Genomic DNA, 27,755 nt, shown 5'->3' with positions numbered 1-27,755 from the left:
GACATGGAAAGATCATTAAAGGGTAATTAAATGCTACTATGGAAGAGTGGGAGTATTTTCTTTACCATGAATCTTAGGTCTCTCATTTCCAGAAGTCTGGTCAAACAGGGTACTAAAGAAGTGATGAACATTTTAAAAAAGGCAAGTTCATGATAATTCATCTTTCAACCAGTTCTTAATGGCACCAATTATAATCACTGGAGCTGCCAGGAACAAAGATGCAGTGTGAGCCACTCAAAGGGAGGCCGACCTTTGCAGACCACAAAGATCACTGTGCTTCAGGGACAGCTGAAATTGCAGATCACTCAGCCCAAGACTGAATCTCTACTGAACTGCAGCAATGTTTTAAAATATCTCAGTTTTCCAAGTGGAATTGTTTGAAACAGTTCTGTTTAGATAACCATGTGCTGAAAGTAAATCAAACTTCCATGTTAGCAAATTTCTGACGAAAATACAGAATTTGGCTCACAAAGGCTAAACTGAACCATAGCTACGCATAAATATTGTACTTGTCCAGAAGCAAAACGCAGACCTCAGTACATTATCTAAAGACTCAAATTCAAGTGCATTGACTTTTGCTCTTTGATGACATTGCTCAAAAGCAGATTCTTCTTTTCACACAAACCTTTCTTGCATACAGACTTTTAAGTAGCGTTTTACATAGTGCATAACAGAGTTCACTCTGTCACATCTTTGTCAGCCTTTGACAGGGTCTTTTTATGACTCTCTTTGCTCCCTTCCTTACCCCTGCAAAACTCTACTATGATGCCTAAATGATAAATACAGATGTAGACTTCAGCTTCTGAAAGCAATGCTCCAACAGTGAACAACTGTAAACATAACAAAGGCTCACGCTGACACTAGACAATTTTACTGGAAATCTTTTGTTGCTCATTTTGCACTTTTTTTTTGTTAGTGTTGTTTTTAGTGTATTTGCCTGTCTACCTATCTTTGTCAGTACAGCACGTCTCCAAAACAAGCAATTTTATGAGCAAAACACATGTTATACTCAGAGCTGCCAGCAAGTCACAGTCATAGACACACATGAATTGTTCCAAGGGTTCACTCAGACAAAGAAAAAATAATAATTCTATTTTATTGATCTGTGGATCGATTAACCTTTTTTTCCTTTTTCTTTTTTAAATTTTATTTCTTCCTTCCCCAAATGAAGTTCAGCCCTTCAGCACACAGGGAGGAAGTGTTTCTTAGAGGCAGTGCAGCTGAAACCATTGGTAAACAAAGAAGATCCTTTGCAAGAATGAAAGTATAACCAGGCAAGAAAAGGTAACTGCAAATATGCACAAATCTTTCCAAGAAACCATCACTGAAATGCACAAGCTCATATTTCTTCAGGTGAGATCAGTCCAGAGCAAAGTAAATGGAAGCAAAGCTAGCAAATTTATTAGAGTGGTGGATCCTGGAAAAAGAAGAGATGAAGGGGAGAACTGTAATGGTGTAAGAAGTTCTGTTCCTCAAGGAAGGCAGGCAGAGGAGATTTCAGATCATCTCATATGGCAGCATGTCTACTTGAGTGCAATCTTTCACAGAGATCCTGGCCTCCCAGCCAGAGCTGCTTGAAAATCTGCTGATCCTTTCTACAAACCTTCAGTAGTACAGCAATATTTGCTGGTATGGTGACACCCAGCCCAGATTCAAACAGCAAATCTGGTGATGATTATCAAGGAGTATTCACAATTAGCATTAAAATCAGTGAGCCTGACCTTATACACCCACTATGGCTTTAGGTAAGCTTCCCAAGCTGTTGTAGACACACAGACCTTAAGTCAATGTTTGTACCTGTCTTTGGGTCAGAGATGCTTTGTTCCATAGCCTGCACTACCAGAAACTACATACTTCCTAAATAAATCCTTCCAGGACACAGTCCTTGGGGTTAGTTTGAATTAGCCTAAAGTGGTGGTTCTGATTTTACTCTTAAAGCCTTTTCTCCTTCTAACATAAAGAAAAGAAATATCCAGAAGCATTCAAACCCCCACAACTTCTGGGAGCTCTACAACAGGAACATATTTATTGATTTTTTTTCCCTGATTTTTCTAGCCTGGGAGAGAACAATTACAATCACAACAATATTAAATGCTGGCAAGATATGTATTATTGGACTCGTGTGTGTGTGCATGCAACATTACTGGTGATTCAATTTAGCCCAGGCTAAGGCTGGATGTGTCAGGTTTGCAGTGGAGGAGTAACTTCCAGAGCAGAAGCAACAGCTGTAGTGTTTCTATGCCCAAATGCTGCAGAGCATAAGTTTAATAAAAAGAAACAGGCCCAGGGGAATGGCAGAACTTGAGAAAAGCAGTGATATTCAATTAGATCAGCAGGAGGAAAAATGGGAACAGATTGAGCAATACATTTCACAGGACACATAAATATGTTTATAAAACCACCTCTGCCTGTGAGTGTGGAGGCATTGGTCCTCAGCAGTGTAATTTCACCACAGGAAGAGACACATCTTTCACTTCAAGAAATGATGGAACTTTGGGGAAACAAAAGCAGGGTTTTTTTCCCCTTATGTCTTTAAAACTATTATTTTGGTCCAGAAAGTCATCGTTGTACAAGCCTAATGGTCATTTCTGATGCCAATTAACTTTGCTGAGGTCAGTCTCTCCTCACCAGTACCAAGACACTGGCTTTGTGACAGTATTATGAGGTAAAAAAACTCTTAAACCATCTTAGGGAGGTGGGGTGCTTGTTGGGTTTGGCTTTACATTTTTTGACTTCAGTTTCCTCTTAATCTTGGAAAACAAAATGACAAACAGTTAAGTCTAAAAGAAAACAGTTCTGACTTTTCAGTAGGTCCTGAGATTCATGATATAATTCCTACTCTTGGAAATGATACTCTAGAAGAAATTACAACTAATTCCTCTGTTTCAAGGCATGGATCTGTCCCACCTCCCTTCTTCCCCTGGCATCTATTAATGGGAACGTGTTCTACTTGACACAGAAAGGCCTGGAAGGGGTATTCCTTGCAAATTTTTATTGCAGCACTTGCTAGGAGAAAGAGTTTTCTTGCACTCGCCTGTTGAGATAGACTCTTTTTTCTGTTAGCTGACCATTGCCATGGTTTGGATCCTCATAGGGTTCATTCTGCACCACCTCCACACCTTCACCTCGGTCACTTTGCTCATGGCTGTGCTTGCTTATCATGTACAGCTGTCCAATTCTGTACTGCAAAGCAAAAGCAAGAACAATGTATTAGCCTTACGTAATACAGGTGTACTCCAAAGCCAATGTCACACAATGGCACAGTCTGTGTGCAAATAAAAGGCAGTTCAAGGGTGGAGAACAGCATTTTGCAGCTTCATTTAGACCCAGGAGTCAGGGTCCCCTCATTATCTTATTGAGTCCAGGGCAATACTCGTGGAAAAAATAACAAACCCCATGTGTATGCAGATGGAAAGAATCAGGTCAGTCCTTTATTTTTAGTCTCTATTTGTAAGTATATGTTAAGAATAAACAATTAATCTACTGCTTGCTTCCACGTGCCGACATGCAAGGGCATTTTAACCAGCAGGTGAACTCTAAAAGGGACACAGGATTCCCCTGTCATGCCAACATGGTGCCAAATAATGAAGCCCTGCAAAAAAGACTCTGGATAACTATTGCTGATCCACAAAAATGGGAATGCCAGCTCATAAGAAAAACCCTCATGTAGATGCTAAGGCCTTCAAAAATAATTCTGAGACAAGTATTTTGGCAATATTATTAAAATTAATTTAAGCACTTAAATGACCCTTTTCTCTGTAAGCTTCTGAGTTCCTCAGGAAGCCAGAACCCAGGAGGGTTGAGCCAACGTTGCTATCACAGAAAAATAAATTGTTGTACTGGCAATTGATTTTGTTCTCAGGATGTCTGCATCTACACCAGGGCTTCTGCCTCCAGAGAAACAGAACAGAAAGTACAACCTTGAATCTTCATTAGCAAAGACTTTAGAGTAAAACTGCACCTCCCCACACCTCTTTGGATCAGAGATTTTCTCCTCACTTGAGGCCTTTCCACACTCTTGATGTTCCATGGTTCTTACAACAAACTGTCCTTGGACCTATCTTGTTTTCTCCATTTGGACCCCTCTCTCCCCTCCCCCCCTCCCCGAGTAATTCATTTAGGCATGTACATGCTAATCACTTCCATCAGACCAATCACTTCAGATACAAAGAACAACCTGTTAATTTAGAGAAAGGCTGAGCTACCACTCAGGCTGCCAAATACTGGCTCAGCACAAGCAAACAAAAGAATAGCAACAGTCTGACCTCTGAAAACTGAGATTCTGGTGGTTTTACACATTATAAACAGCAATTCTAACACATATTTTGAAAAGCCCCAAAAGACAGAAGAGAGATAGCTGGGGAAAAACACTCCAAACCATCATAGACCTTCTTAACCACTGCTAACATCCTAGTAAACAAAATGATAAGGAATAGGAGTGCAGAGGACTCCCAAAAGAAGTTCTTAAATTCCATCTCATTCCCCTGCAGCAGTCCACATCAAAAGAAGAACATTAGAACTTGCATCTTGCAGGATCATTCTCTTAGTAGACAGAGATCTCCCTTCTAGCGCTGAGCCTCCTCCTTCCTTGACAGGGAAGCAAATGATTTGCATCCCAAAAGTGCCTTTCAGCTGGCAGTTCCAAAGTACTAAAAATGCCTCAAGTTTATAAGAAGGTTCCTGAGAGGCAAAAGAATGCTCTAGGGGAAGGATGATGAACCTTGGATCTATTGTCCTCTCCTCTAACCTAATTAGGTAATTTCAGTGGCTTTCTTCCCATTACTTTTCTTCAAACATCACCTCACAATGAAGAACATTATCCATTCTGAAAACATGTGGAACTAGTGAAAAAGTGGACTAGGCACAAAAGAAAAAAAATACAGTTGTCATAGAACTAGCAGCTGTCATGTGGGTCAGGTCAATTAATTGTGTGACCCTTGAAACACTGGAAAAAAACTAGTAAACCTCCACCTAAGTGCTGGCAAATTAGAACTGTCTGGAAAGATCAGTGTTGTGCACAGAACATTTCTTCCTCTCACTTTTATTCATAATTAGAGAGTACTGATGGCTTTTTTTTTTTAATTAGAATGATCATTCTTTCTCTTTCTAGCCTATACAACTCTGGAGAATCTACTCTCTCACTACCTAAAAATGTTCCTAAGCTAAGGTGATAAGCAGAGTAATCACTGAAATGATAAGCAGAATAATGCTATTTAAACAATTTGCTGCTGCCTGTATATTCAGCTTTCTCACCCTTGGTACCTCTTTCACAGAAAATGTCCCTATTTAAAGAGATAAATCCTGAAATTATTTTTCTTGCTAATCCATTTATCTACCTTAGTCTCTACTGAATCATTCTCTTCTCTGCCTCACCATATTTGAGCATTTTGTCTGATCTCCAAGGCTCTGAGGAGCTGCAACATATCTCACACATACCTTTTAACTAGCTCCATGAAAATCTGTCTCCTCTTTTTCACTATCAATAAATGAATCATTGGTACACAGGGTTTGTGGACAAAGGCAGTATATTGTATTTCATCAAGTAGTACAGCTGGAAAAAGGAGAACTTTCAGGCACATGAAGCTGTTCTCTGGGTCAGAAATCAAAGCACCATACTTCAAAGCTGAATGCAAGCTGAGGAAAATGCTTTGCCTTTAATTAGACGTGTATCAATTAGACCACCTGAGAATGAAGATGCTACTGCCCCTGGAGTGACAAGGATGTTAGAAAAGAGCAAAGGTGATAAGGTGCTTATCTTCTAACGGAAAGAAAGAGATCAGTAATTTACAGACTGTGGAACTCAAAAATGTTAGGTGAGGAAAAGGGAGAGAAATTACAGCTTGCCACCAGCCCAGTATTTCCCTTGAGATCTCTGCTTATATTTCATAAAGTTATGACTTTTAATTGCCATAGACATATCTGGCAAGTGCTTCCTAATTGCACATATCACTGCATGCTTTGATTTCCTGCTTCCCTGTAGTCCTTTGCTGTTTTGCTCTCAGTTGTAATGGACAGCTTGGTATCTGCTGGAAATATTGGCTCAGAAGCATCAAGATGAATGTGTGTTCAAACTGACAACGAACAATGGGCTTGCACTAAAGCATTCATTTGCTCCAGCACCATGATTCAGAGATATCCATCTATAAAACCACATGCTTTGCTAACAGAGATTGTTGTTCTTTCATGGGCCCCTCCTGCCACAAAACTCTAACAAAATATCAAATCACAAGGCCTGTGACTCAAGGTGAGCTTGGGGTTAAGGGTGGCTAAACTGCACTCTTCAGATGATGAGCAGTGTTGTCAAGTAGAAACTGTTTTACACATGCTGCACAGTCTGTGCTTCAGGAAAGGTTCTTCTTCTCTGAAGAGATGCAAATTCACACTCCAGTTACACCCAAGACCTCACAGAAGGTATACAAAGCAGCTCAGCATGGCTCTTCTCATTTGGGAAACACTGAAGAAAACATCACCACAACTGGTGCTGGACAGCTCTTCTGTAGGAACCCCACTGCTGCTCACCTCTTCCCAGGCCACAACTTCCATACCTCCAGATCTGACACCAGATGGAAGGTGGAAACAGCCACCTTTAATACTACTGGCACAACTGTGCAGTCCTGTGAGAAAGCAGCTGTGTGCTGCCAAATACAGGTACTTTTACATGTACTTTAAAGCAGTAAACTTAGTTCCTTTGTGTGTATTGATTGGTTTTTATGTGGCTTATAAAATTTTGATTTCATTCTAGAGCAGAAGGAAAAAAAGAATTACAGTACTTTTACTACATGAAAGCACACAAAACTATTATTTCAGCTAAAATAAGGATATGTTTAAATTTACATGAGTGACATCCAAAGCAAAGATGTAGCTTTTAGAACCTGCTGAAATCTAAATGCCTGGAAAAAAAAAGTCACAACTTTTTCTAAGTTCCTGTTGGTATTGTGGAGAAATAGCCCTTAAGAAACACTTTACAGCAGTAGCCAACACTCATTGCTTTTTCCAGCACAAACCCATGTGCCACTGTTATTTGTGTTGAATTTCTTAGGTGTAAGATCATTTTCTAAGACCACTTCAATGAAATCAGTAAAATTTCACACAGTGGCACCTGATCAGAATTTGACTCTAGGGAAAAGCTCTTTGTCTGAAAACTCTTCAGTATAACAGGGGAAAAAATCTTCAAATATCAGAGGAAGAAATTCAACAAACAAATGCTCTGAATGTGGAATTAGAGCTTTCTAAAGATACTGCCTTGTAGCTTTTGAGGTAGAGTTGATGTTTCTGAACTCATAAGTTGGGCATTGTCTCAGTGGTGATTTCTCTTTTCCTTCAACAGGCAGATGGTGTTTGCCTATTGGGAGTTTAGTCACACAAAAACAAGGTTTATGTTAGCAACAGCATCGTGATGGGCAATCTGATTTGATTTAAAATTGTAAGCGAGACTAGAATCACCTTTTTGTGTTCTTGAGATGGGGGGGGGAAAGGATGGGAGGAGTCTACCCTACACATCTTTAGTCAGTAGAACTCCCATTGTCCTCAGCAGAAGCTGCACAAGAAATCCTTGTACAAACATGCCTGATTTTTTTCTTTCAGACTGACTATTGTTCAGTTTTTGATCTAATACTGCTTTTAGAGTACAACCTTTCAAACTTCACATGGAATGTAAAAAGCAGCATTCTCTCAAAGGAGAAATTATGCTCAAGGTATCCATAATCTGAAATGTTCATGCCAACCCTTGAAGTTCTTATCTGAATGCTCACAGAAAATGTAACAGATTTATCACTGCCTGCATCTTCCACAGCAATTCTCGCAGTCAAAAGAATCATTGTTAACCCTTTCATCTGCACTGACATTTTTATAACTAGGCTAAACCATCAGGAATGGTGCTGCCACTTCAGTTTATGCAATTTATTGTTCTAAATCAGCAGTGAGATCCCTCCCTGCAGTTAGAAGCTGGAGTCCAGGAGATGCTGAATGTCTTTTATACTTGTTAGAGATGATGATTGTTCAGCGTGCTGCATTTTGACAATGGAAAGCATCTCTCACATAGTGATTCATACTAAAATATGCCAGTGGCTTCTAGTCCTGTCCTCAGAAAGGCAAAACAGAAAAGGAAAAAGGAAAATGAGCAACAACCAAACTGAAAGAGGTCTGTGCTTATGCACAAATGTGCTGCTTTGAATGGGCAGCTACAAAGGGCAAAATCCTGCCTCCATGGATGGCAAAAAATGTTTTGTCATTAACCTCAGTTTAGTAAAGATTTCCCTCAAGCAAGAAAATACAATGAATCAACATCAGCAGTGCTATCTGTCTAGCCACACTGAATCCAAGGACATTGATTACAGCAAGACAGTAGCTCTTTGATTAAGGAATTCTGATTTATAGAATGCTGTGTTGTTAATAGAAAATCATCTTCAAACTGACTGACATGTTTCTGATTCGATTTCAAGTCACAGTCTTTGGAAGACTCTTTCCGTGCTCCTTGGTGAATGTGTTCCAAGACTTCATTTCAGGTCATTTTTTTAAACTAAAAAAATGAACAGCAATATTATTCAGCACTTGTATAATAATTTCCATCTTTAGAATTATTTCAAATGAATTCAGATCATTCCTCAAAGTATCACCATGAAGCAAGCATGGTGACCCCTAGGTAAGTTACTTGTCCAAACATGCATGGCCTCCTGACAGCAATTTTACAGAGATGTTTTATGTCTGGAATAACTTGTTTGAAAATGTAGCTGCTTGAGTAAACATCATTGAAGTCTCCTATTGTGTGTTTTGTTTTGATTTGCATTGTTTCCAGGTTTCAGTCAAGCCCTAAACCCCACACTGCCATAAATAGGAGAAGTTTACAATTTGATATTGAAGACAGGCAAAGGAAGCATTATCCTTATTTTGTAGTCGATTAATTGAAACAGAAACGCGTGCCTCAAACCTAAAAACAATGTCTGTGAGAGAAGAATGATTTTAGCCTCAATCCAGTGATTTTCAGCTCACTGCTTTTACCACAAGACACACCTGTAATTTTTTTTTTTCAGTTCTAACCAGTAATTACTTAAACAGAAGTGTTTTCTCTTATCTCACTCACTGACTATAAATCCTTCATGTTATTATTATTAGACATCATTCCATCTGCCTCCTGAAATGGATGAGGCCTAATGCACCCTCATGCTCATCTGGAGGTTAAGGAGGAACCCTCACGAGGGCAATCACACCACTGGCTGATGGAGCATCCCCATTGTGCCTTCTGATCCCCACACTTGTGGAGATGATGACTCAGAGCTATTAAGAATAATTTAAGAAAAATTTTTTCTATGACACAAGCTCCAGGTACTGACAAGGTGATTTGTTTCCCCTGTTATTAACAGTCCCAGGTTGGGTTTATCTAGCATAGAATCACAGAATGGCGTAGGTTGGAAGGGACCTTACTGGGGGATACTTGGCCTGCTTTTTGAATTAGAGTTTTGTTTCCATTGGACTTCCTGTCTCTCAGAGCTGCTGCTATGCAAGAAACAGAAGTGCCCGGCTTCCTGATCACCACCAGCTCAAGCTTTTACTGCAGGACCATGTTATGGAAGGAAATAAGGAGATCAGTCAGACTTGGGATTGTTGCAGAGCAAAGCCTAAATTTCTGTTGAGATGCTGTCCCTCTGGCAGGATGTCCACTGCGCTTCAGCACAGCACAAATGAGGGAACCGACCCTGCCTGCCCAGTAATTTGCCTGTCTAGTAGCCCTTAGACTAAATTAAAGCTAAGACAGGAAAACACAGAACGAGCTGTCAGGAACGCAACAGTACTTTCTGAACTGGCACACAATTAACGGTCTAAAGTAATTTCATTTTAAAAAAACAGCCAGATGAACAAGGCCTATGGAAAATGTGAGCAGAAAGCCTGTACAACCAACTAGAAACATCTAGGTCCAAAAATCTGAATGTGAATATGATGCACTGTTATGATTTGAGGCCCTAGAAAGCCATACAAGTCCTTTAGTGATATAAAGGTCACTTAACTCTAGTAATATGTAAAGAATCTGGTTGAAAGTTAGAGTTGAGCTTGAAACTTTTCTGTCCATTAATCTGCTCATGCCTCTGTGATTCACAACACATCATGCATCTGGGACTTGCATCAGCAGTCTTTAACATTGCCCAAATTCATGGGAAAATGCTTTTGCAGCCTCACAAACAAATAGCTGCAGCAGGAAGAGTTGACTTCTGCATGCTGTGAAGTGCAGTTCTTACTGTTTGCTTTGCCTTTTCAAGGGAGAAATTACATCCTTAAGATACTTTCTCTCTTTAAATTCCCGTGAAATGACAGATCAGCAGCAACATATTGGTTGTTCAGAAAGGTTGTATTCTCCTCTAGTATTTTCAACTAAAGACAAATGGCTTACTCTAAATTTGCAGTATTCTGGCTTACAACCTAAACAAGTGATACTGAAATCAAGAGGAGCAGGTCCATGGTTAATAGGTGTACAATGAGGATTCAAACAAATGAAAATGGAGTTGCAAATTCTCTGCTTTCATGCAAATGTTTTGCCCAATATAGCTCATGTCCTGTTCAAATGGGAGTCATTTTGTGTTTCTGCAGCAGCTGTGCTATTGAAAAGAGCCAGCTGTTTGCCAGCAGTGTACAAGCTCATACAATTTTTAAGAATATTAGCAATATTTTACAGTGAGTCAGCTGGTTTGTTTTTTTCAGCCGTTTACACTGTGTGCTTTTTCACATCAATGCTGCTAATGTGCTGGGTTTGTATTTCTGAAGATACAAATATTTCCTACAGAGGATGCACAAACATTTTCAGGAGGCTGCCTAAAATGCCCTCTGCACAAAACCAGAAAGAGCAGCTACAAAAGACTCACTACGTTGCTTGCCCACTTACAACCAGTCGGTCAGCAATGGCACTGAAACACTCTTCACATCTCCTGCTCCCTCTTTATGAGTAGCTGCCTGTGATTAAGTCACAAATCTGCCATGCCTTAATTACAGTTTCTTGCTTTTCAGGCACAATTCACTTAACTGTCAAATAGTAATGATGTTCTTTCCCAAGATAATTTACAAAGCATATTTTATTTGCTGACCACAATCCATTCATGAGACTGTCATTAAATCTGAAGGCTCAAGGAGCTATTTACTAAATCTCCTAAAATTTTAACTTAGAATGTAGTAAAATGATGTAAAACTTCAAACAATTTTTGTAGAGGTTACTCAAGGTTTTTTCAGTGACCCAAACTGTTCCTTATATTCCAAGAAAATGCTATTTCCATTTCAGATATTGCAGGAAATGTCAGAATGGAAAAGGGTAGGCTTCCTTCCTGATCCCTTCCCTGAGTGACCCAGAGCGCACCAGCCCTACCCACAGGGTGCTACATGAATCCGTTTTGCCCACAGTGAAAAGTCACATTCCCCATGGATTAGTGATGGTGATGGAGAAGCTTCCTTTATTAAACCAGGCAGGAAAATCTCTTCTGTGTTTTTCCATTGAAATAAACAACATTTAGGGGGAGGAAGGGGGAACAAGAAGACACTCAACTTGTGTGCCATGCATATTAAGCACATTTTTACTGGCTAAAGAAAGGAAGTGCTGTGGTCCACCAGACATGCAATGCATCAAATGGCCTGAGCCGCAAAGCTGGGTTTGGACATAAAAGTTAACGCTTCTGAAGTTTTGGATTATTAAACATTTATTTACTTTAATACAGCTCAGTTTAGGCTGGCAGTGTTCAGAGCTGGACACATTCCCCTTGAGCCTTTCAAAATTCAGTAGAGTGCAGAAGCAGACTTGGGAGTTTGGTTTATCTTTAACTATGAAAGGACTGCAGAGGTGTGCATCTATCCACACTTCTGGAAACAATGTTTCTCTTTTTGCAGGGCTAATGGTACTGGCTTAATGTTCAAGTAGAACTTCTTTCCCCTCAGGCTTCTTTACTTTAATTACTCTTCTTCATTAATTACTTCATTTTTGTGATTTATCAAAATCTCTCTCATGCCAAAAATATCAACTATCAAGCACAGAGAATTTGGTGCTTTCAGAAGGAAAAAAAAAAAGTTTTTGCCTGTAAACTTTTGAATTTAGAAGATCCAAAGAGACCACAAAGGATCTCATTCTACAATGATGGTTTTTAGCAAGTAAGTTCTTTATGATGTATTTTGGGCAATAGACATCTGCTTATAAATGTGTAAAAAGGAGAATTTTTTAAAGATATGCCATCTAAACTGGAAAAAATCCCCAACCCTGAGCATCAGAGTTTTCTACTTACTGTTCACAAGCCAAACAAGGCAAATCCAACCTGCCTTCTTATGTCTTATTCAGAAGGAAGTGAAATTCTGATTGCTACTTCCAGTGAAACAAAAATGTATTCACAGCTCAGAATATTTCCTTTGCCTTACTTTTTGATCCTCTAAAATAAAACTGACTTCAATCTGATTTTTAAAATGCACTTGTTTTAAGCCAGCATCCTGAAGATAAAAATAATGTTTGATACAATTCTGTGTCTGCAAATTTTTGATGTCACTCCTACATCTCTGCATCTAACCTAGAGATTAGGGTGATGAAAATATTATGGGTATCCGAAGTCATCTGATGGAAGGAAGTACATGAGAGCAAACTTGAATTATATAAGAAGGAAATTAAGACATACTTTCCTCCCTATTCCCAGATTGATAAACACACTGAAATCTCAAAAACAATACCAGAAAGGAGATAAAATGTTTCCATTTTAGGGCATCAGAACAAACACTTGCAGATTAAGAACCTACCCTATAAATCTGCAGGTGCTACCCCCACACTTACCGATGCAGAAATAAGTTACTACTGTAGCAGCTCCTTTAGGGTTGCCTTTTTTACAAGCATGAAGTCTCTAATACACGTAGTAAGTACATTTAGGGTAGAAATCTGTCCGCTTGCTACTGATTTATGGAAAATCCAAACTGCAGCCAAATAAACTCTTGGGCCAGAAACCTGAAGTTGGCTGCAGAATGCAATGCGGGTGTGACATCTGTGGAGTGCACATACTGGAGAAGTGAGGATGCTTGGGACAATATGTGCCTGCCATCTAAAGTCTTTCTCTGTAGTAATTACAGGATGCAGAACCTCTCACTGACACCTTTTTCCCCCGTGAAGGTGCAAGCACTTGTACAACACACAGATGAGCAGAACTGCTGCTTTCCAGCACAGCAAAGAACGGAAGCGCTGACGTAAGTCCAAGCAAAATTTCCAGGAAGGGCCACATTCCTGACTGACTGACAGACTCCAAAGCTTCCAGATAGACATTCTTTCAATACCACATGTAGAATAGAAAAAGGATGAAGGCAAAGGCTTACTGACAATGGACTCTAGAGGCTTAATTCAATTTTATCATAATCCAAAAATGTGAAGCTATGTGGGCTCCAGATGTTTTTGACAGATGGTGTCACAGCACTAAGCATTCTACTAGTGCTTATCTGGTTTTACTGACCAGTGTCAGATCATAAACAAATCCTTTAAAGCAAAGTCTAGAACATTACAAACACAACCAGTTTCTCCTCTGGAACAGAACCTGGAAACTGGTACAGAAAACTATATCAAAACTGCAGATTTTAACCAGTACAGAAGAATACACAGGTTCACTGTACTTATGAAAATGAGAGAAATAAAACCTGTTAAGCCACATTGTACAATGCATGAATAGAAAAAACCCTGCCACCAAAACCTCAAATGCCATATCCTTTCACATGCACTTTTCAATACATTATCTGCAAAACGCTAGTGATAATTTTAAAGCAAATATCAAAATAATGCCCAGTGTCTGCCATAATACATCAGAAAAATGCAACAGAATTATTCTGATGAATCCAGTACAGTGCAGGACTGCAAACCAACTCACAATTTCATTAAAACCTCAAACATTTATCAGGATGCAAACATAAACTCCTCAAAACTTCGCATGGGCAAAATAAATCATCATAGATGTAGAAACAGAAAGTTTCCCTTCTCTAAGGAAGTTACCCATACCAATAGAGTTAAAGTGCTAATGCTTGGGTAAATGGGATGTAATTCCTCATGCTTTTATGGCAATAAACATCTTTATACTCTGCAGAGATAGCTACAGCCTGGTGATCCAGGAGCTGTAAGTCACAGCTGGCAGTTTATCAGTGAAGGCATGCGGCATGTAAGAGAAATCAGTGCTAAACTCTTCTAGGACAGATTTTTCTGCTCCAGCTCTGCTGGATACCAGCAATAGTGGAAATGATCACCAGTGACAGCGGAAGACGGAGTAGCTCCTGGTTTTGTGCTGCACTGTGCCCTCTACTAAGGACTCTACTAAGTACTAGATGAAACGATTTCTCAATCCTTCTAAGTGGAAATATCTTTCTTTCCACCACAAAGAATTTTCTTTGGTGTTGAAGCTTTCTGCTACAAGGAAGTTTCCAAAAGGCCACTTTGGCTGGAAAGACTCTCCTGGTGACTCCAGAGAGCTCTGTACATAAGTGAACAAAGGGCTTTGCTGCACTTCTGCTCCAAAGTTAACCACTTCCTCATTAGCTGGAGCCAGCTGCGTCATTTGGAACAGTTCCTTTGGGTACAGGAGTTCATGGTGTACAGTAGCACCAGGGAATAAAGCTGAAAACTGTAACAACAAAATATATAAACAGATAAGATCTCTTCAGAGACAACCTTGTTCTCTTCCTCCAGTTCTTCAGACCACAGCACAGTGCTCTGCCATAGCCATGAGATTACAATTTGTGCCAGCACTCTGGGCTGTAATCTGCTATCAAAGACATGTTGAAAGTGGAAAAAGCAAAGCTCAAAGACTTTAAATGCAGACACAGTTAAAAGAGCTGGTTCTGTACAAGTCACAAGAATTAATCTGCAGCATTCTGCTGTAGACCTCAATAATTAAAAAAACAAACGAAAACGCAAGCACACAAAAGCTAAACAAAATACCCCTCAGTCTAAAAATACAGTTACAAAGACATCATTGCTTCCTTTCCTGCTACTCCATGGCCTTCTACTACCCAAACAACAAACGCTCAGCCAGTCATTGGTTCAGACTCACAGAGAGGAAGTGGTTGCTGTAGCAATGGCAACCCAATGAAAGCTCTTTCTCTAAGGTGCTTATTTTTTATAACATGCAGAAAGAGCAGGCAGCAAGAGCACAAACTGATTGCAGGCTGTCATAGTTTGACCTTCCTCTAGCTTGTCATCTGCTTGCTTGATGAACTTATTACTTTTCATAAAAACAAAGAATTTGGACAAGTCTATAGAACCTTACATAGCTGTAAATTACTCCTCTGGAAATGCTAAAAGGTAAAATGAAGGGAAGAGATGGAAGAAAATATTAAAATGTGAATGAATGTCTATGCCCAAAGCAGTCTCACATGTTGGTCAGTAACCAAATTTCAGTCTAACACAGTTTTAAATGCCTGTGGTTCAGTCAAACATTCACAACAGTACATAACAGCTATTAAAGTTTTAATGTTGTTTGTATACTGTTAGATGGTTTCTACTGTTTCTACAGGCACATGAGAGTGAAACATTTTAATGAATTATCCATTTTGTGAACCAGCTAATGCTAAATTGTAACTCAGTGCTTTACTCTACAGCTCAAAGTCTAGGCAAAAGCATGTGGAAGAATTCCCTGACAAATAGAAGTCCGAAAGTGCACTTTTCCTCACATTTGTTTAATGTAAATCTCTCTTCCGTGTTTGCAATGTTTATGGTGGGAAGGGAAGAAGGGGATGTCACACTACCCACTAGGTGTTCCTCAACCAGGAAACCCTATGGAATGTGGTATTTTAAGCAGACCAGGGGTCTGGAGCTTGTGTAAGAGTATTTTAGCTAGGTAGTTCAGGGAAGAGGTTTAGTGGGAGCTCATAGAAAACTCTTACTGCAGGATACACAATGGCACTTTCTAGCTACCTGTTGATCTTTCTAATATCCCATTCTTCCCTCTCTCACATTTCCTGCATAGAACAAATACAGGCAAAGAATGTTAATGGTTAATTATCCTACTTGGAAGCCTAAATTTTCTCTTTTTTCAAATGTTGTTGGTTTTTGCCTCATGCTCAGTGTGGAGTGCATGATTCTCCTGAGAAACAGATAACCATCTGGGCAAGTAGTACACTGAATTCCTCACTGCCATGGCTGAATTGCTATCCAGCACCTCAGACAGAAGTTAAAGCTATACAGCGTCACAGGAGAGCAGGTAGATTGTTCAGCTGCCTCTTCCTTGATCATCAGGATCTGATATACCTGCTTCCCCACCCTGCACAGAGACAACCAGGCTAAGCAGTATTTCAATCTTTTCTTCTATCCAGTCTGCATACAATTAATTAAAACAAATAAATTAATGCTTAAAATTTTGCTCTTTGATTGAAAGGATGCTAATGAGAAATTTACTGTCTTAAGTGGTCACAACAGCCACTGAGAGCCAACTATCAGTTTGGCTCAGTGGGAAGCTTATTGTGCTACTTCTGTTGGAGCCAAATGGTTGCCTTGCTGCAAGCACAAATGCTGACAAGTAGGGCAATATGTGGGAAGAAATCTGGCATTTTCATTGGAATGCATGCACGTGTACAAGCAGTTATGGCTTTATATATTGGAAGTGTACTCTGGTTGACTACTGAACCTATCACATTCACATTCTTCTCTCATGATTCTGGATAGCTCAATAGCCACCTGATAGAATCCGGATGTCCAAACAACTCATACCTAATAAACAACTAAGAAACATAAATGAGATTACTTTAGAAAGAAAAAGCACTCCAGGTATTCCAGAATACATATTATATACAGATATCTACAACACAGAACAGAACAGATAATGCAGTGTTCTCAAAAACAATATTTAATGCCAAAAAAGGGGGGGGGGGGGGGGGGGGGAGAGAGATGGGGATGGGTGAAGTTTTAAAAATAGAATCATAGAATCAACCAGGTTGGAAGAGACCTCCAAGATCATCCAGTCCAACCTATCACCCAATAATAACCCCAAAATTTTTGATTGCAACTTGTTTCTTTAAACTTAAATTGCAAAAACCAGTAAATACTATTTAAAAATATGTAAGAGTTGAAAGGCAGGCCTAAACACAGAAGAGGACTCAGCGTTGCCAAAGTTCATTTAGGGAAAGCAACGATGCATTCAAGGCTGCTGGATGACAATACAGTGTTTCACGTCATTTTCCCATGGCACTTAGTGATATTAAAACTACAGAGTCAGAGAAGCATGACTGATTATTGCTTTATTTTCTTATTCTTTCATTAATTTCTAACACACAAACACATAATGACCATCAACAGAGACTACAAAAGCTTAGATCTGACAACCAAACAAGCTTTCCAAAAGGGCAGGGTGTTTCATTCAATTTCATTTAGTGCAGGGTCAGAGCTCTTCTTTCACAGCTCAGAGGATTCCCACCGCCTAGTTCCTTCTAAGTTACTGAGAAGAAATAGATTTGTATTATAGCACCTGAATTATAACATGTGGAAATGAGGAAAGGAAGTAAATTTCAGCTTTGAATTTGCCTTTGCTATTTTTTCCTGTATTACCTGGCTATATTGCCTTAACACCAGAGAATTCCACATATAGCAAATATGTGTCACTGTTCCCCTCCCTTGGTACTGCTAGATTTAGCTGATTCAGCTCTCATGTCAGTCTTCCAGCTTCCTCAACTTTTTTTTTTACGTACAAAATATGATAGAGAGAAAAAACGACTACACAGAATTGCAGATCTTATGGCCTCTTGGTGGCCTCTTAAACAATATTTAGGAGAGCTGGTCTGCCAATAGAACCAGGTTCGGAATCTACCAACTGCAGCTGAGTCCCTGAAGGTCACACAAATTGGAGGATCAAGCTTTCTGTATGCTGCCTTAATTTGGAAAAGCTGTTTCCTTAGAAGAGACCTTACGTTCCTCATATAAGCCATAACATATGCTACAGAAAGAGACTCAACGTTCTCCTCTATAGCCAGAAGGTTTGCATTTGAGGCTTGCTATTTATACTGCTATTCGCGTCAACTCCACCGCAAAGCCCCAACAACCCCAGCAATCTGACAGATGAATTCCTTGTCACAAAGACAGACAGAATGATTAAAGATTCATTCATATTGATAAATGCCTATGAAGGATCAAGTTTCCTAATTATTTTTTCTTGATCTGTGGAAATGAAAGGATAGTTCAGTAACTTTATTGTATCAGGAAGATAAAACTAGCATTGGTTTTCTACTTAACTCTTAAAGGCAATCATGCAGGGCTGAAATACTGCACTGTTCTTTGAAATTCCACTTTTAGGTTATTTTCTTTCCCTTTCTCGGTGAGATTTCTATCACAGAACTATCAACCTTTACAAAATAGATGCTTTTATCTCTGTAGCTGAGGTGTGTGTGAAGTGAGTCTGATGTGAAACAGTCTTCTACGTGACAGTACATTTGCCACATGAGTAACTGGAAGATGTCACTGCGGTTTTACTACTTCAGCTGCATGAAGCTATGCATTCAGGGCCACAACAGAGCACAGTGTGCACTTTCTCAAGGCTAGAAGTGCAAACAATCCCAAAGGGAAACTTGCAGAGACATGCTTGCCTCTCCATTCATCTGCAGATCAAATACCTCATTAAAGCCATCTGACTGACATTTCTCCTTCCAAAGTGCCAGTAAATGAATTCTCTGGTCACCATCGGACATTGGCTTTAAAATCATTTTCTAGATGTCACAACCACCTCATGGAAATTCCTAAAATTGCAATTGGCCCTGCAAGAATACAAACTCACCAATAAAAATGTAGTATTTTATCCTGTCAGAAATGCACTAAAACCTAGAAGAAATCCATCACAGACAGCCTCTCAGAGAACACCAACAGCTTCAAGATCTGTGTGAATAGTTATTGAGAAGCTCAAAGAACTGGAACCTGAAATGCTCTTGAACTGAAAGATGAGGTATGTTTTCAGAAGGTTATGAAGAGGATGCTGCAAGAAGATGAGATTTAAAGGCTAGCAAATAATTAATCCCCAAACCAACATCAAAATAATAAAAGATAATAGAGACATTTCCTGCAGTGCAAGCTCAGTGTGGGCTAATTTGTTTGGCTGCATTGCCCTGTGCTACCATGGCTGGACTCTTTCCAAGAGCCAGGCTTAACATTTGCAGATAATCCAGGTGCAGATAACTGCCTGCAACACTGCATTCTGAAGTGTACCTACACTCTTAGCTCCTTCTTAACTTCTGCCAACTTTGACTTTTGTTTTATCATTACTTTTCTGGAATAAAAGATAAAGGAGCTTATAACTGAAGCCAAATAACCACTCTCATCTCCTACTGATCTCTACTTGACTTCAAGACAGCCACTGTCTAGATGAATCTGGCCTAGAGTATCATAAGCAGCTGGCAGCTTCACTTCATGCAATATTGCTCTGACAACAATTCCAGTGAAGCCAGTTTGGTGAATGTGTTGTGTACTTACTAGCTGTGCTGTTTGTATTACAAGCAATGATGTTGACTCTGTTTCAGGTCATTGCCAGTTAAGTAAAACACAAGTTTACATTACCATCAACTATTTATTTTAACATTGACAAAGGCAGAATATTGTGTAAATAAGTAGCAGTATTTTGCTGTTAAGAAAAAAATGTATTTAAAATTGAAGCCCTCAGTAATACTAACATGAAATGAAACTCTTCCACTGTAGGGACTGGTATCTAAAGAACAAGCAGAGAAAGTAAGAGATTACCTATTGTTAAGCATGCTGACAACTTCAATCAGAAGAGCTTGTTCTCTCTCAGATAATTATTAGCTGTGTGGATGTTTTTCTGTGTCTACTTTAGGCTCAGAAAGCCATAATCAAAACAGCTCAGGAATATTTCAGTTACTGACAAGAGTAATAGTAACTATTAAATAAAGGAAAATTCATTTTATTGGAAATAAATGTTGGCTGTTTGTTGTTTGTTTGGTTTTGGTTTTGGTTTTTTTTTCCCCCTTTGGAAGGCTCTCATGTCTCAAGTGAGCTAGAAACAGGACGTGAGAGTCAATAGATGTGTAGTCTTATGCTCTTCATGTGAAAATCTATTCATATTTAGCCTCTTGACTAAATATGAACCTTTAAATTTACGCCTTTGCCAGTACAGTTCCATATTCTCAAAAGAAGCTTGTTCGAGCTTTCCAGAAGAAATATCAAAATACTATGTTCTTACTGCACACTCTCAATCCTCTCACAGATCCTCCTATATATAGGAAATGTTTTCCTTCTATGTTATCACACATCTTTTTTGCTGTTGCTTATTCTCTTCTATCATATGCCATCATGTCCATTTTGAATGATTATTTTATCCATTGCCCTCCATTACCTCAAGAGCTGAAGTCTGTGCAGTGCATCTCAAGGTCCCAGCACTGATGATAATACAGACAGTGGCTCACACGAGGTCATACAGCCAAGCTTTATTTTTTTTTTTTTGCTGAGAACACTTCAAAAGCCCCCAAAATCATTACAAAGAGAAGCTATGCTTAAGGAAATCTTACCCAGCTTGCAAAGCCAGGCACTCAAGAGACAAAAGTGATGGAGGTTTATTGGCTATTAAACACTACAGCACAATAAATAATCATGTACCATTTTTTCTCCCCATTTGGAGGTAGCTGCATACTGTTGCAGCTGATTTGACATAAGGCTTTTGCTCCATTTACTGAAAAGCTGGAAAATACACTGGCAGAGGAAAATTGTGCCAGCTCAAGGTCATATGAGTTAGAGAATCAGCATGTATCCTCTGGGCATCACCAGCACAACAGCAGCCAGTTATGATGCATAAAGATGAGAAACTGCAGAAATTCAGAAATTTAGGAAACACAAAGCAAATCAACCCCAACTTCCTCACAAGCAATTGCTGTCTCCTTGTTCCTCCTAGTCTAGGTACTCCACTTGACACAGGAGACCCAAGGAAAAGAAATGCTAAATATTTACCAGACAGCTAAAGTCAGTGAGAACGCTTTTAAATGGGCTCTGTAATTCCACTCTGAAAAATCAAGTTCCAAGCGTTCAATATTCAGACTGAATCTTTTCAGCTATCTTGTCTCAGTGCAGATGTTCATCATTTGTAAAACTAGAAAATCTGTTCATTTCACAGAAGTGTAATGAAAATAAATTGATTAGTGTTTAGCAAAACATTCAGACACTTTAATGATAAGCATCACTCAAACCCATGATATGGTTCTAACTTCAGAGATGGGTAGTAAGTTTCTGGAAAAGGAAAAGAAAAATTATATAATGACAAAGTGGTGCTGCCTTGAGCACCACCCAGTTTCTCCAGGAACCGGTTTTAAGGAAAATATATTCAAAAAGGCAACAAAACCCTGTCAGGACAAAGGTAACTTTGGCACTTCTAATTCTAAGTGCTTGTCCTTAAACCCTTAAAAAATGATTTTTTAAATCAGTCTGAGCTGGTAATAAATTAAATTACAATGACATTGCTGGTTTGGAACATATGGAAAAAGAGATAGTATACTGGAATCAGATCAGATCACACAGCTCAGCCTCCAAGGTAAGTGTCCAGAGTTGAACCATCCCCACAGCAGCTGGGCAGAGCAGCAGCGCTTGGCAGATGTTTTTTTTTTCCCCTGAAGCCAGAATACCCGTGGTGAGTGGAGCCAACCCCTTCACCAAGCCAGGTCACACATGGCAAGCAGTGCAACCCCCTCACCAAGCCAGGTCACGCATGAAGGGTAAGTGTCAGGACAACAGAGCCAGGCTCTGCTCAGTGATGTACAATGACAGGACAAGGGGCAGCAGGTGCAGGCTGGAGCAGGGGAGGTTCCATGTGAACATGAGGAAAAACTTTCTCACTGTGAGGGTGCCAGAGCCCTGGAGCAGGCTGCCCAGAGAGGTTGTGGAGTCTCCTCTGGAGACATTCAAAACCCACCTGGATGCGTTTCTGTGTGACCTGCTCTAGGTGCTCCTGCTCTGGCAGGTGGTTGGACTGGATCAACTTTTGAGGTCCTTTCCAACCCTTCACATTCTGTGATTCTGTGAAATCTTTGCAGACCTGCTGCAAATGAATGAAGTAGGGAGGAACTCCGTGGCAGCTTGCAGATGAACTTTTTCCAGCCTGTACTGCTTTATATTTTTTATTTTTTTTTTCTTCTTGCAGCTTTCAGTTCTTATCTTTTAGATGTGTTATGTTCACGCCACAGGAAACAAACATCAGTATTTTGACCCTGTGGGTTTGGTTGCCTTTTTTTTTTTCTTTTTCTGAAAATAAGACATTAATACAGGGTAGAGTAAGCAACAGCAAAAGTTCATTTTTTAAATCGGAGAAGCAGCAAAATTAATTTCAAAAGTGGCTTCATTCAAAGCTGAAAGCCTTTGTAGAGAACTTCATCCTGGAGTGATATTTTCAGCTGTAATATAGGGGTTTGTAATGGAAATGCTGACAGGCCCATAATTATGGAAGCACTAGCGGGCACCACTATAATAGTATATCAGATAGGCATCCTACTTAAATTGGATACAAGGTATCAAAAGATGTGTCTGTCCTCATTAAAGCAGCTCTTAAAATTCCTTTTAACCTCCATGACTCAAACTATTAATTTGATGTTCAGAAGGACATGTACACTGGCACTAACACTTGCACTGAATGCATCCCCTTTAGTACTTCAAACTGAATTTGAGGATCGTCCTAAATGCTTAGGCTGAGAAGCTGCAAAGCAATAAGTGGTAAGAGTAAGAACATTTTATTTTACAGGACAAACTGCAATGTAAAACTGACACATTAATTCCTGGGTTCTATAACATTTCAAAGCTTCTTTTTATATCCAAAGATGCAAGGATGTATCTCTGATGAAATTACTTTTGAATGCTGAGGGGAGGAAAGTTTTATCCCCTTTGTTCACTAATCACGTTTGTCCACCAGTTCTGTGTATTACTGTGAAATTCTTGGTGCCTGCACAAATTCCATGCATGCAGATAAAAGAAGATCAAGCCTGAAGGTCCAGGAATGGAACTGGTTGAATAACGTGTTTATAGACCATAGAGATTTTAATTTTACCTTGATAATGCCACTAAAACCACTCAATAAAATGGCAGCATGACTGTAATATAGCCAGAATATTCTATTTTTGTTAATACAGATATTCTGACATTTCAGCTGAGAATTGTGTACTGTAAAAATATTATTTTCTTTTTTCACAACAGATGCTGAAATATTAGCAGGTTACCTTTGATTTATTTTCAATTGTGTGCTCAATTTCTTAACTCCAACAGACTCTTATTTCCTTCTTTGCATTAAGGTGCTCAAACCCAATAGAAATAGTGAGTTTACCTTTCCTGTATTTATCCAGAAAATCAGGTTTTGGGGAGATAAGTTTTCTTGAACGAGCCCTTTTTCAAGCATTCAAAATCAAAATGAGAAAGTATGAGCTACAACCAGTACAAATCCAGGTATACAGCTCTTATCAGGTAAGGGAAATAACAAACGGCACATTCCAGAGAAGCTTGCCTCACTGGAAGTGGGATTGATGGTGTTTTTGATGACTAGGTAGAGAAAGAAAACATCTCACTGAACAGAAAGTACTTTCCCATGGAAAGCTGGAATAGTACTATTTTGAGTAATGCCCTATTTAAACACAGGGACACCCTCACTGTCACTCACACAAACACGATTTGCGTGTTTGGTGGCTTGTCATTTGGTCTCAGACTCCAGTAACACCTTGTAAAAGATGATTCAGAGATTATTATATTGGCATAGTTTCCCCATTACCGACAGGGAAGGCTTCCATCAGCTTCAGGATTACAGCCACCACGAGAGAGCATGACCAGCAAAGCAAAAAGATCCCCTAATCTATTCATGTCATTGAACGTGAAGCATAACTGAGGCTGCTAGGATTCCTCTGCTTGTGCTCATGGGATGCTTTCCTTTCCTTATGAGGAAAACAAGTTTTCTCTGGAACAGGACAGGTTTTAGGATTTCCTATCAACAGGAAACAATAAAATTGCTGAAGCTCCAGAACAGAGGTCCACAGGAAGAATAGGGGTTTTTTACTATTAACTCAGTTGCTAAAGAAGATGAGGCAATGAAGTAACAAGTGCCAAAAAAGAAAAGAAAAGCTGCTTGAAAGCATCCAGCACAGAGCCACAAAAATGATGAAGGGAGTGAACATCTTCCTTATGAGGAGAGACTGAGGGAGCTGGGTCTCTAGTTCGGAGAGGAGACCAAAGGGTGACCTTGGGCCAGTTTGTTCATTGTATATATCACTTACCAAATCACACAATTTTATTAAAAGTCCCCAGGAAGCACTTTGAATTTTTTAACATAATTTAGTCCTCTGATAGAATAAAGAACACATAAATGTTAATGTCATATATGAGGAAGACTTGTAGCACCCTGTGGGAGAGCAAGACAAAAAGCCCTTGCCTGAATCATGAAACCAGGTGTAATTTTTTCCTGCCATTGTGTAATGCTAATAGGAGCAAGGAGTTCTGCAGCATTCCAGGAACAAAATACAAGCCTCTGAAACCTAAAAGAATATCTTCTTAATGCAAACTTTGCACTCTCTTCAAGTGCTGACCAGCTATTACGTTGCCATCAGCATGTGATCATTCACTTCTATTTTTCTTGATCCTGCTTCCTTCTGATCATCATACCCAAGACCTCCTCTGTAAGTGTGAAAAGTGGAAACACATCAGAGAAAGTCTTGCATTAATGTATCTCGTTTTCTAAGGCCACAAGATTTTGACATGACTGTAGCTGGTAGTCCACAGAAATCCTGCTTCCTTTTTTTTTTTTTTCAGTGTTAGATCTTACCTTAGAAAAATCTGTTTTCAAGTTAGTACCTTCCTCCTACAAAACTACTTGTCTTAACTGTAATTTTTAACACAGTTAATGATAACTTTATCAGTTGATTACACTGCAAACTGATTTAACGTATTATTAAAATGCAGACACCAAAACTGAGGTAAGTTTTCCATTTGAAATTTACAAGCCTGCTGACATAGCATTCAGTGGCTTCTCCTGTACGATTCTATTTTTGCATTCTTAACGCAAAAGAAGGGAAACTCCCACTGACTTCCCCCTGAGCAGAAGTGGACCTGAGAAGGGCACTAATCTCTCTTATCAGAGTATTATAGGAATGCTGTCAATTAATTACAATCCTATCAAATGCTTGGCTGCAGATAGCGTGCAGGGCATGCTTTTCACTGACTGATTTACAGTTGGTGGGAGGAGGTTAGAGCAGAAGTGTAAGAACAAATCAAAGTTAAACATGGACATGGAAATTTATCTCTGTTTTCAAGCCTGCCAATTCTGTGTGCACTGGGCATGAACCAGGACTGGGGTGATGAAATGACAGCAGAGCAGTGTTTGCTACTGGCAGTGGCAGAGCCTAGATAAACAAAAGAATCATGCCTCACAACACAGTATTCTATTAGTTTAAATGATATGCATTCAACAAGAGCTAGTATCTAAAATAAAGCGAATGTTAATTCCTTTCAGAGATAAAACGATCAGAAGAGTACTCAGCTCCAAATGGAAACCAAGGAACATGACATACTGCCAACCAGCACTTGGCAAAACAACTCCTAATATAATATGGAAATACTGTTGCACACCACTAACAAATATTGCCTGCCAAAAATACTAACAAAGCCCCCTGAAATCCTAACTGTTAGCATCGCTGCTACCTCTCTGATTCACTTTATGGAGCAGTCCCCAAATAGTCAACGATTTCAACTAATAAATATGAAAAATAGGAAAACAGGAAAAAATCTGCTACCAAGGTTTTGTGCTTAAATGCAGTAAAGCAGAGAGCTATGCTAAAAACAGATATCAGCTGGTACTCAACTTGCAATTCTCTTTCTTTGCACTTACAATTGAGTCAATAGATTGTGTTGGCATTAATTTAAAATTCTCCTCTACTTCCACCAAGTACAACAGGAGTTGCGTTCATTTACTTTTCACATGCCTTTCATTTGCTATGATTAATTCAATGCATAGAACAGAAAATTGAGCAGGAGTGTATGAGAATATTCTTTTTACTCAAGATACGTGTGAATCGCACAGCTTGGATGCATGACTACAGAGGGCAAAGTTAACACAGCTTTAATGAAGAGAAATCATGTCTTGATCTGTCTCTGAAGGGGTTAACAAGAGGTTTGCTGACACAGGAGGCCTAACTTGATACGAGCCAATTCAGTATCAAAAGCCTGTTTTGCCAAGGTCACTCCCCAGATGTATTAAAAGAAATGAATTTGCCAGGAGATAAAAAGAAAGGTTTTTACATGGACAAATCATTGTTTAAAACATACAATAAAAAAAAAAAAAGAAAAAAAAGAAAAGAAAAGAGAGAAATCATTATTATCACTGGGGAGAGGACACCAGTGAAGTCCCAGAGGAACTTGTGGTGGGTCTGAAAGTGTTCAACATACTCACTAAGGATGGTAGAATGGATTCATCCACAACTTATTAGAAAAAAAACAATGAACAATATACAAAAATAACAAATGATAACTTGAACCCAGCAAGGCTGGAAAGCTACATTTTTGTAATTAACCTCCTACAAAAAGGATTTTAAAGAGGGAGTGGGAGGCATATTTTAGAGAGTACAAAGACAAAAAAGAAGAACACATGGAGCAGAGAGGGTACAGAGTTACAGCAATCACCTGCAACCTGCAACACTTAGAGAGAACTCTTAATTAGAGGAAAATCTGAGTAACTTTATCTCCTTGACCCCTGTGGCAAAGAACACCTGCAACACCAGCTTAAAATTCTTTAGCCCAAATTCACCACGAGGTCAGCTGAGTGCATGACAGATGGAAGAATTCAGGGATGAAAATTTAGCTTTCACCTCTGTCTTCTACAGACAGAGGCACCAAACTGCCCCCAGTTTACCAGCAGTTAGTCCATATCAGAGGTTCACAGAAGGGAAGGAAGCAGTATCAGGAATCATCTACCAACACTAACATAAAAATTCATGCTACAATTTCACACAGAGAAGTGTGACTGTTAAGAATGACTATTAATAGATAACTGTTTAAGAAAAGCATTGAATAACCAGATATAAACTCAGCAAAATGAAACTTGGTAGCGCATGATGGTCAATCTTTTATTAACATCAAGATGAATTTCTGCTCTGTAACTGATGGAGGCTTTGCTAAAACAGCAGACTCAAGGCTCTTACTCTTGGACCCACATGAGCTACACTGGGTAGAGATGCTAGCTGTTATTTCCCAGGTCCACAGTTTATTTTAGATGATATTTAGGCAACTCCAGGACACCACAGGTTTAAGCAAGGATTCTGTAACTTTCAGACGGGGAACCAGCACAAAAAACAAGCAGAGGTCCCACATCTCCAAGGAGCAGGTGAAGGGCCAGACCATTAAAAACCCAAGCTTGACAGTGAACTTCATTTGGATGTGTGGATCTGTAACAACAATAAGATATGGTCTACTAATCCATATAAATCCCCTTCAGTAAGGCCTTTTTTTATTTCATTTGATAACAAATGTCTTGCAAACTGCTTTTTTTCATAACTCATTGTTCTTGTTAAAGGTTTGGGCTGGTCACAGTTTTCTTCTTTCCTTGCCATTAAATATGCATGAATACTTGAAAGACTAATGCTTTACTGCATACTTACTGTTAGAGGGAAGTTTGTTAGTGGCCCTAGGGAATGTCCTCAGCTTTTCTGTACCAATAAAGTCAATCAACTGCTACCTATAAGGTAACTCCAGAAAGCTGAAGTAGCTCACTTCATTTGCAAGTCTAACTTCCAAAACTGTCACATGTGGAAAAGGCTCACAAACAAAGATGTAAAGTACACAA

At 39.3% G+C, this 27,755-nt stretch overlaps 1 protein-coding gene across 1 annotated transcript in view; it reads right to left on the bottom strand.

Annotated features, from left to right (window-relative positions):
- Positions 1 to 27,755, bottom strand: part of PITPNC1 (phosphatidylinositol transfer protein cytoplasmic 1) — a 79,465-nt gene that overhangs the window by 39,474 nt on the left and 12,236 nt on the right. The window contains exon 2 of the mRNA XM_054393703.1: positions 3,035 to 3,183. Within this exon, the coding sequence (XP_054249678.1) occupies positions 3,035 to 3,183 (149 nt within the window). The remainder of the gene's footprint in view (positions 1 to 3,034; positions 3,184 to 27,755) is intronic.

Source organism: Indicator indicator, chromosome 29 (assembly GCF_027791375.1).
Source record: "Indicator indicator isolate 239-I01 chromosome 29, UM_Iind_1.1, whole genome shotgun sequence".
Lineage (NCBI taxonomy): Eukaryota > Metazoa > Chordata > Aves > Piciformes > Indicatoridae > Indicator > Indicator indicator.
Note: the sequence above shows the minus strand (reverse complement) of the source record. Positions and strands in the feature narration are given on the sequence as shown.